The 16,557-nt window shown below is 34.0% G+C and overlaps 1 protein-coding gene across 38 annotated transcripts in view; it reads right to left on the reverse strand.

Moving 5' to 3' along the window:
• The window catches only part of Ppfia2 (PTPRF interacting protein alpha 2), a 443,940-nt gene that overhangs the window by 54,468 nt on the left and 372,915 nt on the right, over window positions 1-16,557 (reverse strand). For 24 of the 38 annotated variants that reach the window (XM_029542153.1, XM_029542171.1, XM_029542168.1 and 21 more), the window contains 6 exons: window positions 14,546-14,766; window positions 13,780-14,017; window positions 11,678-11,707; window positions 7,744-7,874; window positions 5,754-5,908; window positions 938-1,031 (listed from right to left, as the gene is read on the reverse strand). In XM_029542153.1, the coding sequence (XP_029398013.1) occupies window positions 938-1,031; window positions 5,754-5,908; window positions 7,744-7,874; window positions 11,678-11,707; window positions 13,780-14,017; window positions 14,546-14,766 (869 nt within the window). The remainder of the gene's footprint in view (window positions 1-937; window positions 1,032-5,753; window positions 5,909-7,743; window positions 7,875-11,677; window positions 11,708-13,779; window positions 14,018-14,545; window positions 14,767-16,557) is intronic. The other 14 variants (XM_029542157.1, XM_029542155.1, XM_029542148.1 and 11 more) reach the window with 1 other exon arrangement.

Here is a 16,557-nt window from a genome sequence, read left to right on the forward strand (position 1 = left end):
AACATTTCAGAATTTGTCACTTATTCCTATTCAAGATATAACATTCTCAAAATATTTCTTTTCTAGATTGCACTTCTATTTGGTCTGGATAAATAGTTTCAGTAAATTATTGCCAACTAATAAATTATTACTAATAATGAGTCTGTGTTTTGTAACAGTAGAAATATATCTATCATAAAATAATATCTAGATCAGTAACTATTTTTTAGTGAGAGGAAGCAGAAAAATATTTTAAAAGAGTAAGTTATAAATGTTTTAGAGAATGGAGAAGGAGCAACTCACAAACAGTATATGAGTAAAGTGAAATTATAATGCTTTTAAAGACTCAGGGCGATGCTTTTTTGTCATTGAAAATGTTACTACACAGCTAAAAATATGTTATTTATGGAATCCCATTCTAACAGCTGTTGAAGCCCAAGATTTTTTCCATTTTACAAGTCATTTAAATGTTCCATATTACATGTGAATGGAAAGATACACTATCAGTTTCCTGACAGATGCCAAACAATCTGTTCCTGCCTAAGATAACTTTATCTTCAGCCAGAGAAATATTTTTCCTTCTAAATCCTCCTTTATGAAGACTAGACACATAACTGTCATAAGAGGGAACACAAAACATCACTCCCATTTTTGTCATGCTAAATCAGAACTTCATTTGACTTCAACAGTGCTGTCATATTGCAAGTAACTACAGTTTGAAACCAATGCCTTGGTCACTGGTTTCAACTGGTATGGAAGAGCTTTATGCTGATTTGAATCTCAAGTTCATTACTATCAATGTAGAACATGGGCACCGTGTGCCTAAGATAATACCAGGAACACTGTTAAGTGGTGTCAGTTCCCATTTCTTTCCTCCTTGCTGAAGAGAAAAAAAAAAAGAGTTAAAGGAGCATAATAAAGCATTAGAACTGTGAGAAAAATCAACCTCCAAACCTACTTTTTCTTCAGCCTTCTGTCCTTTTCAGCTTGAGTTCCCAGTTTGCCTAAGCCCAGGGATTCCTGTGCTGCAGCTTCCGTCTCTATGAAGCCTCCTGTGGAGAAGAGGCTTGATATCAAAGTAGAGGTATGTGCTTGTTCTGAAGTTAGCATCTTGAAGGATTATTGGAGCAACTACTGAGAGCTGTGTTTTCTGTTAGGGTTGCCCTGCTATTACTGTCTCAACATGCAATCAAAGAACAAAGCTATACACTCACAAATGCACTGAGAACATCAATGCAAAAAAAAAGTACCTACCAATGATCATTCATTTTCACAAGCCTGGATGTGGAAGACAGTAAATGTGTATGTGTACCAACATCCAATTCTACAATATTCAAAGCCCATGCCCATTCTGTTTGACTTTCCTAGTGAAAGGTAAGAGTGAGTAACTGAATAGCAAGCTTGTCATATCTCCCTTACATCAAGAAACGCTCTGCTGAATACAAACCTACACATATGTTTTCAGTCCCAAATTTAAACATGCAGACACCCTTATTGGCTTCTAAAGGTTCTGCATACAGAGTTCCTAGAACTCACTGTGTACACCGGGCTGAGTCTTATGTGCTCATCAGAAGACTCATGCATTCTGAAATGGCCATCTCTTTGTTAAATATATGCCTGAAACAATTTAGGTCTGTTTTCAAAAGACCCCAGTAGAATATTATTTTTATCTAATATATTAAAACTTCCTTGAATTAGTGTCAATATTCGTGAGTTAAGTAATAATAGTATGTAATATATATGCATATATATATATGTGTCTGTATATATATATATATGCATATACATATATACATATGCATATATATGCGTTCTATAGTATGTATATAGTATGCGTGGTCTTGGTGTGAACAAGAGAAATTTCATGTGTGTCAGTTATGGAAATGCACATTTTATAATGTCATTATTTCACTCCAAATCTCTCTCTATATATTGATTCATAAACTGCTAACCACAGTAAAAAAAAAAATGTGAGCTTAATACTATATCTTTCTTTCTCTTTGATATTTTCTGTACATAAAACGACATTAAGTCACATTCAAAGAAAAGTATTCACTACTTTGAAGTGGATGAAGATATATACACATACTTTTAAATAGAAAAGATTTAAGTTATATGTTAACATAAGATTAGAAATCTTCAAATAATACCAATCTGATAATAATCATCACTTCATTCAAGTACCATAAAAAATAACATCCTCCAAATTTAACAAATATACCAGAAACTAGTGGAAGTCTCTTCATTATTCAACGGGAGTTAATTGTCATTCGTTTCTTTTTCTTTCCATAGAGTTATTTATTTTAAGTACCTGCTAGATCTGGAAATAGATATGTGTGTGAAATCAACAAAAGTGATGCAGTATTGCATGAGGAACAGAATTCTAAGTATAATTATTTTGAGGAAAATGGCAAATAGTGTCTAGCTACCGTAAAATTCTGATCTGCATGGTTACATTATTTTGAGATCCTTTTCTTTCTTTTTTAAAAAGTTTTATTATTTCTTATTAGATGTTTTCTTCATTTTCACTTTAAATGCTATCGCCTTTCCTAGTTTCCTCCTCTCACAAAATCCCCTATAACCTCTCCCCACCCCCTGTCCCGCAACCCGCCCACTCCTGCTTCCTGGCCCTGGCATTCCCCATACTTATATTTTCTTCTTTAAAGGCTGAGGGCTTGACCATGATGTGATTTCCTTATTATCAGAACAAAATGGTCAAGTAGTTACTATTGTTTTTCATTAATTTAATTTAAATTTATTTGTAAATTAATTTAACCGACAAAGTAATTTTTAAAGCTGGAGAGTATCAATACTGAATCTTGATTAAAAACTAACTTAATTCTTAGCCTGACATCTTATTACTGGTGTAGATAACTGTGGTTTTTGTTGTTGTTGTTGTTGTTGTTTTGTTTTTTGTTTTGTTTTGTTTTGTTTTTAAGTCCCCTTTAATCAAAACACATCTTTTACTGTCCAGATTCAACTTGGCATAATGGAGATAGAAGGCCAAACACATTTTATTCCTTATATCCCTGTGCAATCAGTTCTGTAGGAAAGCGTTTTATTATGTAAGAGACTCCCTGTGCTCTATGGAAAACCACCCAGTGGCGAACTGGAAGCCTCCTAGGGGACATTTTCAGATCTGAAATTTTCCGTTATGCACAGTGATAGAATATTTTGGCCCCGTTTCTCTCGTCTGTGTATATGCCTTAGTGTACATCCATAAATTATCATTTATAATCAGAGAGTAACAATAAAAATGTTCTCTTAAAATGGAAATGAAGTGAATGACTGTCTTAAAAGTCATAGAATTCCAGATGGGTCCACGTGCTTTCACCGCAGATGGATGAGACAGGTCTATTTGATTAGTTGGGAGATGCTTTCAGTTTCCAGGCTTTTGGATGAATCAGGCGTTTTGGTTTTCAGAGTAATAAAAGAACAATTAACTTGTGATTTAAAGGTTCTTTTTTTTTTTTTTTTCCAAAATCCTAACTGTTTAAATAAAACAGGATTTTTTTTTTTTTTTTTAAGTAATGGAAGTTTTGGAAGAAAAGATAAATTCTATAGTGGGACCAGAATTGTCTTTTGCCACTTCCTGAGTTTGGAGGAGTTGATATGACTGTAACTATAACTGGGTATATTTTCATATATTTTGATCTAAAAATGCACAGCCTCGGAACATATAAAATAAATCTTAAGATTGTTAAAAGACTGTATTTTCTAGGCTTTAAGTTATACCATAAGTAACTCAATAAAGCACAATTTTGTTTGGAAAAAACCCTAATGGTTTAGTATTTTCTCCTCAAATTCAACTGAAAATAAATATAAAAAAGATCTAAATCTAAAGGTCAACCAAAAGATTTTTAGAGGGAAAAAGTTAAAATATAGAGCATATATGTTAAATAAAATGCTAGTCAATAAATGATCCACATTTTAGCAAGCATTTTTACAGCACAAATGTGAGTCATACTACAATATATTAAAATTGACCAATAATTTGGTAAAGTCCACGGTAAGTCATCAAATTAGATAAACCAAACATTGTTGAATGGTTTATATTTAAAAGCAGCTTTTAATTTTCTATGTTATGTTTCCACTGACTAAGGATCTCTTCTCCATGGAAATGAAAGCTGTAGAGGATTCCGCTGCCCTGTTGAATCATGCCAGTTACAAGTGTGCATCAGCTTTCCATAGCTTCAGTTGCTTTGTATGGTATCACACCATGAGTGCCCGGGAAAGGATAATGCAAACATATACTGTCACAAAATTCAAACGTGAACACCATGAATCTAAGTGATTGGCAACTGCATGTAGATGATCGGTTTTTTTAATTGAGTAATCCCAGAGCACACCTAGATAGACATCTATATCACTCTAACATTTTCCATTAAAAATATTTGAATCCCTTGCCAATAACTAATCTCTAAGGAGGAATACACTGGAAGATTCAACCTCCCATACCTTCCTTTCTGCCAGCTGATCAGGATGTAGGACATATAGCTCTTTGCCACTGCTCCTATGTTACACTTGTCTGATTCTCACCATGATGTTCATGCCCTGAGCTTTTAAAGTTGTAAGCAAGTTAAATAAATGCTTTTTTTAAAAAATAAGAGTTGCCTTGGTCATGGTGTCTTTTCAACCAAAGGAAATTTGACTAAGACCATATTCTTCCTGAAGTATCAGGGGTATATCTTTTATTACAGAAATTTCAATAGTTAATTTTGGATAATTTTTATATGTATGAATGTGCATATATATTCTTTTCATAGTCATACACTTAATTAGGATCATTTCATGAATATTAACACATACATTCATATTATTAGTCACTCCTTATCCTATATACTCCTTATCCTTATAACTTATCCTAGCTTAATTTCAAATGCTTTATTTCTTTATCGTATTCTTATTTATATTCCTTAGCGTTATTAGGGAGAAAGTGTGGTAAATTTTGCTTTTTCATTGTATTTTATTCACTTGCATCATCTTTAGTCTGACATTCTCATTTCTTTTTGTGTTTTTAGGTTTCATCACTTTTCTGCCAAAAATATTTTAAATTCACATAATTATTACATGCTCTTAAGTGACAGCATATTCTTCTATTTCTTTTAGACAAAAGAAATGGTCCTTTTGTTTATGTATATATCATGTCTATACATGCCCTTGTAGGTTTTTCCATGGGACTTGGCATGAATATATTGGTGTGTATGTGTGGTCATGCATGTGCATGTGCTTGTGGGTATCTTCCTTAATCATTCTCCACCTTATCTTTGTATTGTGAGTCACCCAATGACTTTAAGGGTCACTGATGTACTTAGTATGGCTGCCCAGTAAGTGCCAAGAATCCCCCTATCATTAACCCTACCAGCATTGGAGCTACATATTTGTGCTGTCAGACTGACTTTTACATATGGTCTGGCAATCTGAACTCAGGTGCTCATAACTACAAGTTTGGTGTCTTATCAATGGAGCCATCTCTCTAGCTCCTTTTATTGTGGTCTTTCTTAGGAAAATCACTAAGACTTTGTTTCCTCAACAATAGAATATGCATGACAATAATAACACGTGATTCACAGTGTTAACACAATTTCATTAAATAACCATTAATACACCCCAGCTTTTTATTTATCATTAGTTAGCTAAACTGAGTTAACAACGTTAACTAGACTGAAAGCTCACTCCTTATGAAAAGGAACTTACACATGAAAAATCAAATATGGGGAGACTCAGAAGCGACAAATCCAAGTGGTAGGAGAAAAGCAAAACCCTGTACTTACGAAGCTGCCCGAGTCGAGCCTTCTCTTTTTTACCAAATAAGCGCCCAATTGAAGACTTGATTCCTTTCTTCTTGGGGGCTTTGTGGAGAGAATCTTGGCTGCTATTGGCACTGCCAAGCCCAAGGCTGTCTGGCTCAAGAGAGGCAGATAAACTGCTTCAAAACACAAAAGACGAAAGACTGTTCATTTCGATGCACTATCCACAGAGCACACAAGGTTTCTATCTTTTATAAGGGACAAAAGAAGGAGTAAGTAGATTTTGAAAGTGATTTTTCCACTTTTCTTTGCACCTTTCTCAAAGTTATTGAAGTGTATCTTCTTTGGTTCTTCGGGTCTCCAAATTATGAATAGAAGTGAAACTCATTTTTTTCCAAACAACTCCTATTCCTGTACACCATAAAATTACCACCTCAGCTCAATTTAATAACTGTACGTTTAATATATTTTTGTTGAACTTACAATTCATTATTTTTTCACAGGTTTTTTTTTAAAATTTAGACAGAATGACCCATGTCAATCTCTTAATTGCAAAAATGAAGCTGCTAATTTAACCCTTGTCTTTATGGGTGATCATTTTAGCCATCTTTTCTTTCCTTATCACACATTTGAGACTAATTCACTTACTATAAATGAAATCTTATTGGGATCTAAAAGCAAAACATTACAAATGTTCAACACCCTTTTCCTGACCTACAGCTATCAATAAGATGCTACTTTGGATGCATGGCAAACCGAAATGACTTCCACGTGGTTGGTCAGTTTTCAATTTTGATCACTAGGTCTGGCAATGTCTTAGTACAAGGTGTTCACTAGATATTGCTATATATTGCTCATCTATGCAATTTTAAACTTTACTAATCCTATGTGTTCTGAGTTTCTACACATATTAAAATATAATCCTCTGCTTGTGAGGAATAAAATGTACATTTTTGAAAGCAGTAATTGAAATCAACCTAATAGATATAAATGTGTTTGTGCAAAGAAGTCATACTTTTGAAAAATCATTTCTCATGAAGCTACTCATTAGAAAATGCAGTGATCTTTATAGCTTTCTGTTTGTTTCTGGATATGTGGCTGCAACTGATAACCAATGAGAAGACTAGTGTGTAAGATTTAAACTGAACGCTGAGATATAATTATGCTATGATTACTGAAATCAATTTGAAAGTTTTAGACATTTGGATAGAATGGCATTTTGATGAAGAATCATATAACAATATTAAATACTCTCTCAATCTGTTTTCTTAATTCTTGGTCAGTGTTCATTCTTATGCTAAGAACTTTTTATCTGAGGATTTTGAATCAACTTATTAGCACGGGATATACAATAAGTGAGGCCCAGGAGTAGACTTTTCAGACCTTAATTTCTCTTACAATAAAAAAAAAAGTAACACAATACAATACAAATTTATAATCTTTTCTTACAAATCCTATAATTATTTATAACTAGTCATAAACTTAATAGAAAATATCTTCTTCATACAGAAGAGTAATTCTTATTTTCTACTAGACTGGTAACAGAACACAAAGATAAAAATGTATTAGCTTGCTAATTTTGAAAGTAAAAGCGATACAAGACTGGTAATTTTCAAGTGTTGCAAGAGATATGGAAAAGGGGAGAACAGGAAAAGAGCATTATGGAAAATTATAATTCAAGTCAAAATTATATACATAATAAATTTATCTTTGAATTATGTATATACATGTATGTCTGTATGTGAGTCACATGCACATGAGTACATGTGTCTGCAAATTAGATATTAGCGGCTACTGGATCCCTTGGAGCTAGAGTTCTATGCATTGAGGAGATGTCCAAAGTAGGTGCTGGGAACCAGGCTCTGGACCTCTGCAAAAGCAGTAAGCACTCTTGACAACTGAGTCCCCCTTAAATCTTATTTTTCTCTAAGTTAGCTAATAGTTTATCAATTGTGAAGAAAGACAAAGAATTTGGGGAAGAAAGTCTTTAATGTGCACACTGCTTGAGTCTTACCTCCGGGCATCATTGTGGTAGGAAGAAGGTAAGGTGTGAGTCATTCTGACAGCTCTGGGTGTTGGGGGAGGAGAAGTCTCACATTTAATTGTCGCTTTATCCTCCCGTCCATCTTCTTCCACCACTGCAATCTAGAAACAGGAGCCATACATTCAGTCAGCACATTATAAGTCCAAATGAAAGTGCCTTAAAGGAAGACTCATTAAGGTAAGGATACTAGAGTGACTCTAACTCAGACATACATGTCTTACACAGGCAAGCTCTTATCAGTAAAGGTATGATCTTCACATCTATTTAAGAGTAAAGCTGCTATATCTTGAAGCTAATGAGCTATTACCTAAAAATGCGGTTTAAGGGTGAAAAAGTCATATATCAATAGGAAACTATTCTTGCCATTCGTGGACACACATTTTATTTTCAATACTGCATATAAACCCAGCACCTCTCTTATTAGGCAAGCATGCCTCTGAGACGCACTGCCAGTCCCTGGATAGATGCTCTCTACAAGAGGACCTGGCCACATTTCAAGAAATTTATGAAGAAAAGAAGTTATGCCTAGTAAGAGTCTTACAGCAAAGGCATCCTTGAGCAAGCATATAGAAAGGAGGAAGGAAGACAAGTTGATAAAATATGCTTAGTCAGAAAAAGTGCTTTACATTAATCAATATAATGAAACACAAAGTAAGCATGTTTAAGACATGTAGTAAGAGGGCTCAATAAACATTTATACAGAAAAAAAACAACAACAAAATAAAACATGTGTGGGTAATAAGAAATATAGTTTTTTCCCCAGTGAGGCAAATGAAAGCTAAAAACATAATTCCTAAAAATTGGTCAATTTTGCTACAAATGATGGGAAATTTTGAAAGCAAGCACAAAAGATGTGAAGCTTGAGAGCAAAGAACAATGTTGTTCAGAATCCTGAAAATCTCCCCCCCCCAAAAAAAAAAACCCAACCAAACAAACAAACAAAAAAAAATTCAGTTTTCAGGAAATAGAAATACAAAATGATTATTTAAATTTTTGGCACAAATCAGTGTTGTCATTGCACCGTACAGCATAGGCAGAGAGATTAAAGTTATGGAAATTGGCTATTGATATATGAATCTGGAAATACACATGAGAGGGGCTTCTGTGGCTATAGCACCCACTTAAAGCTGTATACTGCAAAATTCCTTACTACCTTAAGTGTACTGTGCACTGAGGTGGTTATATATGACGAAGCCTTCATGCATTCTAGGGACATAATGCTGAATTTTTCAAGTCATTTATTTGCTTGGCTTAGGTTACTCTTACAATTCATAGAGACCCCTGGATATAATCCCTTCCCTCTGTTCAACCATATGGCCCTATCTGAAGAATCTTTTCAATAACTGTTTTCAGTATGACTTCAGTGTGATAATATCAAAGATGTTTAAGCCTGCATTTATTCTAACCTGCCTGAGCATAGTTCAGATCCAGTTCTAGCTTACTAGTATTTTCACAGATTCATGATCTAACCATAATTCTTTCCTGTAATGGTTCCTGCTAAGAGGATTCATTTCTGCTTCTCGATTTTCTCCCTGATACATCTTCAAATAAAATATACCTCTGTGTACCATCAAACTGCACTCTTCCCAATGTCAGCTACTTAAGACACTAGAAACAAAGAGACCCTAGGCCTTGAGGTAGAAGGATCCAGCAATCGGTCAATAAAATAAATATAATAATGCTTATGTTAATCAATTTTTCGGATATTTAAGTGAAACTGAATAATAAATCTTTGTCCTTACACAACAGTTTTTGGTCAGTTTTTCCTCCTGCAGTCTTTTGTTGCAGTCACCAATTTTCCTTACAAAATCTTTCATCCTATCTTTGTTCTTTCTTTGCAAGCTTTTTAAAGCATCAGTTACATATATTTCTTTCTATATTCCAAATTGTGTTAGATCATTACAGCATGTAGAGGAAGTCAAAAGCTGATGACCCTAAAGGCAAATTTGATCACTTAGAGCCAACTAGTAATGTTAAGTTGACAGTCATATATCTGGTCATATATGTATATTAAAGTTGTCTCTATGGACTAATTATATATAGAGAAACTTAGTTTTGAAGATAGATCATAACTAAGAAAAGACACAAAAATTTCCACCAACTTAAATTCTGTAGCAGTAACATATATATCTTTAAGAAATAATTAATTATATTTTCTAGATTAAGATGTGTTTTTAGCATACACTAACTGCCAAATCTTTTTCAATATTTCAAGATGTCAAAACCATGTTTTGACACCATGGGTATCAGGGTTTTCTTTGCCTATATGCATGCGCACAAGCCTGCAGAGGCAGTAATGGTCCTTGGATCCTCTGGGAGCCAGCATGTGGGTGCTATAAAGCAAACTCCAGTAAGCTGTAGCAACAGCAGGTGTTCTCAGTGCCTGAGCTATCTCCTTAGCCCTTGATCACCTCATCAGGAAGATGGTATAAGGAGGCAAGCTGTCATCTGAAATCTTTCCCATGTGCATCCAGAATCAAATTCATTGTGTTTTATATTGACTTCATATCATATTTGGTGTTTTGATTTATCCCATAATTAAGAAAATGGCCACTCCTTTCTCTATATAAATTCTCTCTCTCTCTCTCTCTCTCTCTCTCTCTCTCTCTCTCTCGTGTGGAGGGAGGGTATGTTCTACTATGTGCCACAGTGTTCTTTTAGGCCAGAGGGCAACTTGTATGAGTTTGAGTTTGTTCCTCCATGTGGTTTCTGATGTCTTAAAATTTATAGTAAATACCTATCTTGACTGAGTTATCTAGTTAGATTGTTTCTTTTTTTTCCAATTTTTAATTAGGTATTTACTTCATTTACATTTCAAATACTATCCTGAAAGTCCCCTATACCCACCCACTCCTATTTCTTGGCCCTGGTGTTCCCCTGTACTGGGGCATATAAAGTTTGCAAGACCAAGGGGCCTCTTTTCCCAATGATAGGCCATCTTCTGCTACATAAGCAGATAGAGACATGAGCTCTGGGGGTACTGGTTAGTTCATATTGTTGTTCCACCTATAGGGCTGCAGACCCCTTCAGCTCCTTGGGTACTTTCTCTAGCTCCTCCATTGGGGGCCCTGAGTTCCATCCAATAGCTGACTGTGAGCATCCACTTCTGTGTTTGCCAGGCACTGACATAACCTCACAAGAGACAGCTATATCAGGGTCCTTTCAGTAAAATCTTGCTGGAGTATGCAATAAGGCTAACTAATAGGTAGAGATAATAAGCTACTTTGTAAGTAATTTTATATAAAAACCTATTAACCAAGATCTTGTTCTAGGAATCACTCTCCATAGATGATGTCTATACTCCCAATGTAATGATAACTTGACTGAATTGCCCAGGAAAAGATGCTCAACACCATATGTCACCTGAACTCCTATCAATCCTAAACTTGCTTAACCTGTCTTTTCTTCATTTTCTGAAACAGACACCAAAGAGGCCCCTTAGATTTGCTGTCTTCCCGCTCCTGCCTCTTGCATATCCCTGCCACTTTCTCAGTGCACCGAGTCCCGTATTCTTTGGAAATTTTTGGTAAAGAACTGTTATTTTTTATAAGTATGCCAAGATCTATTGGCTCATCAATTGAGTAACAATAAGTGAATCGTGAAAAGCAGTCAACAGTGGAAAGAAATGAAAACAACCAATGCTGTTCTAACACTGATTTTAAGGTATCTTGCTTTACCAGGAGTGGCATATATGAGTCAATTCTCATAATTGTATCTTTTCTTAGCAACCTGAAATATTATTATTTTAAATTATTTGCTGTTATAATCATATCTTAAAACTCAGCAACACCTAAATACATAAATATTTACTCTATGCTAATAAATAGTTTGGACAATAATATTTTAGGTGCTTTAAAGAAAAAATGATGCCCAATTAATAAACATTTAAAAGTTTTTACAGTACCTTTCTTCGATGTTTCCTTAGATCACTTGGCTGCAAATGGCAGTAATAAAAGAAACATAAAAGAGAACTAATTAATGATCAGCATTTGATGATGTTACAATTTGGTTAGCATCTATAAATTGATTATCATTTTTCATTGCATTATTTTCTAAATACATTCTAATATTGAATGAATAATATTCAAAAACAAATTAGCTTCAAATGATTATTTTTCTACAGCATTTTATGTAGATTAAAGAACACCTAACTATAGATCGTTATACAGTGAGGCTGGTTGCAGAGTTTTATTGTGTGTTAAATACTTCCTGAATGCATACACTGCTTTTCTGGCATAGATATTTAAATTGCCATTTTCTTTTCAGAAATTGTTTGATGAACTAAAAATTCAGACCTAAGTGATCATAAATACTTTATTCTTATAAGGTAAACAGATGATATGTATCAGAAAGAAGTGGTATCAGGTGGTGGGACAAAGAAAACAGAAGAAGGGGTGGTAGATGGATAAATGATGTATGGATGTTTGGATGTTAGCATTTCATTAGTTTCTGAAATATGTATTTACATTCTTGTGAATAGTTTGATTGGAATTATAGAGGGATAATAATCTTTCCTAAAGCCATAGGTTACCAAGTAAAACACAGTGCACGTGTAGAATATCTCCCTTTGAGTTGCTGGTTGTTGATATCCTAGAGACATCCAAAAGTTTACAAATTACTGTTACTGCTTTTCACTGCAAACCAGAACTTCATAAGTTTCTATTGCTAAAGACATGATACATTTTTTAATCGCAAGATATGGAGAAATAAGGTTAGTATGAATAAGAAATTGCCTCCATGTTGTCTAGCTTTTATGGTACTAAAAGTATTATTAAGATGATGTAGGCATTGATCATCAGCAGTTTTTCCCATCTGTGAATCCTCTGAACTACAATAGTCATGGGGCTGTATGGTATGGCTAATTATGCAATTGTGGCACATAATTGAGTTGAATTTCTCTATTCCGATTATGGAGCATATGCAAATATACATGAGGTCAGTGTGTTCTTACACAGTCAACTCAAGATCTTCTTACCATACTACATAAAATCCAGGTGAACCTATGCTGTCATTAATTGTCCTCCATTTTGTTATAGCTGGCTAGATTTTACAGTGTGTATTATCCACTTGTATTTCAATTAGTTTCTAACATTAATTTGTTTTATTTTTCATTGGAGTTTTATAATTTTAATATTCATTAGAGAAACAGTATTTTATATCATTTTTTGAAATGTTTTTTAATTTTCACCTGGTGTCAAGAAAGGAAATTTAAATCATTTTAGAATTAAGTAATTTTGAGGAAAATCCAACTCTATTAATTAGCCACTTTTAAGCAAAGGCAATTTATCTATGCAAAGCCTTATCTCTCTCTTCGCTCCGTGGAGAAAGTTCTCTTCTGCTTCCATCTGTGATGGGCGTTAAATGACCACACCTTGCAGCATGCATTAGTCATGCCAGTGAAATTGACCAGATTTCTTCCTGTATTACTTTTAATAAGTGGCCCATTCACTTATTAGTTCTTTCCAGTGCCCTTCCTTACTTAAATGTCCAAATGTAACAGTAAATGAAAAAAATCAGAAGAGAACCATGAATTATCTATATGATACATATAAAAATGTATATGAAGATGTGGTACAGATATTTTGGAAGATTTCATAGAAAATGTGTATTACAAAATGATACATTGTTATATTGGTGCATTATAGTACATAATTTTTGCTATTATCTAAATTTATAAAGGCACTGATGTACTTTTCAGCTGATAAAAGATACCCATGGTTTAAGTAATTTTAGAGTTCTGATGCATATTTAGATTCCTGCCTTCCTAGTGGCTCTGAGAATGTTTTGTCAATGTCAATGGGTACTGTTCCCTCAACCCATAATGTGATGGATTAAGTATGGTAACTATCAGAAATGGCTATTGTGGTAAACAAATTTACACATTATTTACTTGTGTAAGTAAACAATAAAATGCAGAAAAAGCCAGATGAGAGGAAATATCCTGTACTGTTAGCTAAAGTATGAATAACTGTAACAAGTCCACTTTCTCTGGACACATAATCATACCAGGGTCATGACTCCCATGCGGTCCATTTCCCTGGCAGGGCTTCTTGGTGTAAGCTTTGGCGTTGAGTGTCCACTTGGGGGAGATGAACTGGCCAGTGATGAAGCTGTAACAGAGGCAGTGATGGAGGTACCTGGATGGACCCTCGCCAAGTTCAGCCCTTCTAAGCTGACACTAGCCACCCTATTCTCAATTTCTTCAGCACGCAATTCTGTAGATTCCTTTTCTTCTTGAATTAGCCTATAAGACAGAGAATTAGGTCTTTTTATTATGAGGTCACTTAACAGCAATTAGATTTCTCCTAATAAATACTCAGTTAAGTACTGTGAAAATTTTATTTCTAAACAAGCATTTCCATTTTCTTCTGAGGTTGAACAACTTTAAATTTCATGGAATTACTATGATTAAGAAAAATCAGTTTAGTTTATTATCAAATTATTATAGTGTATACTTGAAATTTCAAATTCTATACCTTTAGATGCATAATAGAACTTTCCACTTGAACAATCTCTTCTATATCTAATAAGTAATTATAAACCATTGTCATTTCTACTATGAAATAATTCATATAAGACACATATTCTATATGTTTCATTGGCTCCGAGTTTTCAAAGTAATGAAAGGAGACATGGTTGTATAAGACTATAATCCCACTTCTGATTTTCTGAAGATCTAACAAGGCATCAGGAGATGCTTAGCCTTACAGTTTGAGAAACTTATATAAAGTACTAAGGTTTTCTAAGCTCTTAACACCATCAGTATCGATACCTTATTTCTTTGTTGATTGCATCCAATTGTTCTTGAAGCATCATAGCTAGAGTCTGGGCATCAGAATGACCACTTGGAGAGAGAAGATCCATTGAGCTAAAAATTGTTTCTCTGTCATCATCATCAATATCAGACATTTCCGTGTCACTTTCGAATGGGTGGCTTCCTAGTACTCCAATTTGCTGAGTTCTGTTCCACTCATGATCCCCAAGGGATTTCACCTGAATGATGAGTGAACAAATCAGAGACTCGGATTAACAGAACTAATTAGAAAATTGACAACCACAGCAACAACACCAGAACATGCATGGATGCCTTCACAGCTTCCAAGTCAAAGGCAGACTTTGAAGTAATATTTCAATGTAGTGTTTCAATAAAATATAGCTTGCCATCCTATGAGGTGCAAGCTATTAATTGTTCACAGAGATGATAGATTTTCATTCCATTTATATTCTAACAGCTTTCAAGATAGCAATTGTTTATAAGCTCTCACACTTGCAACACTTTTTTTTTTCAGATTTCTAAATGTAACAATCCTCATTTAAACTCAAGCATTATCATTTCTTACAGTAATTAGTCCTAAACTTTTCTTATTAAAAGATGAGCACATAAGCATTATTAGGTAACATATTGTATAATAATTGTCTTTTTAAAATTTACTTAGTAGTTTGAACAAAATATTATTTTCAATATTGGAAAACAACATAATTTCATCTCTACTGTCATGTTCAATTGTACCCTCAGTAACCTTTTGATGGAAATGTGGTAATTTTAATGGCTTAAGTTTTTAAAGTTAACATAAATATTCTTCTCTTTGGGGGTTTTAAGTAATCAATAAATCAATTACAAATTGTGATCCCAATATAAAGGCCCTAGAATTTTATGCTCTTAATATAAATAATTTCACTGCTATGGTCATTCAAAATGAGTTATGTAGAAGATAAAATTGTATGTATATTTAATCAATGACTAAAGACCTGAAGTAGAATTTGTGTTTTGAAATATTTTATTATAAAGAACACAAATTAATTTCTCTTAAAGTAAGAAAAGGAGAACTGAGACTATCTTGTCTTTATTTGTTCTTTTATATTTTCCACGTTTTCCACAATTATTACATACTACTGTGACACATTGATTTACATATGACCTATTTACACTATCAACCAAAAGCATTAAGATCCTGTTAAGGGAAAATTCGAATTTTGAACATAATTTTAAAATGTTGTATGAACAAAATATGCTTCGGGAAGAGAGGAACTTTGTTAGTGTTCATACAGTGTCACTGATTAAACAGGAAGACGACCTAAAGTTTAAGCTATATTCAATGAACCTTAAAAATATGTTCGCATAATGAAAAGCTGCCCATTGACAGCCCCAGATGACATGCCAATCTGGATGGGGGAAACCCCACAGGGCCCTAAAGCCTTGAAGAAGAGTTACATGCAAATAATGGCTGCTGAAAGAGAAACAGTCTTCTCCTGGGACAAGTGTTCTGATGGTTTATCCAATGCCAGGAGATCAGTGCTAAACATGTCCATATACCTCAGCAGTTTACAGTTATAAAATGCATGTATATGTATATGTCAATAATAATTAAGGTGTTATGCATTTGAAAGACAAGTGCAAGTGACTCAGGAATTGTAGGCAGGAATAGGGGGAAATGTTATAAATGTAGTATTCATACTTGTAAATCTCCATAAAATTAAAATTTATTCTTTCATATTCTCCTCCTCATCACTACTCTATACATACTTCTTGCATATTGTGTAAAGAGGGTGACCTATCTTAACAAAAGATATCCTGGGTCTGTTGTAATAATGCAATAACGGACGCAGCGGGGTGCTTTGCATATACACATATACATACATAGTCATAATGATTAAAGATGAGGTCATGGATTTGAGAAGGAGTAGGAGATAAGGGAGGAGATGGATCAGAGAGTGACAGTGGTGGACTATATATATATATATATATATATATATATATATATATATATATATATATATATATAT

Source organism: Mus pahari, chromosome 9 (genome assembly GCF_900095145.1).
Source record: "Mus pahari chromosome 9, PAHARI_EIJ_v1.1, whole genome shotgun sequence".
NCBI lineage: Eukaryota > Metazoa > Chordata > Mammalia > Rodentia > Muridae > Mus > Mus pahari.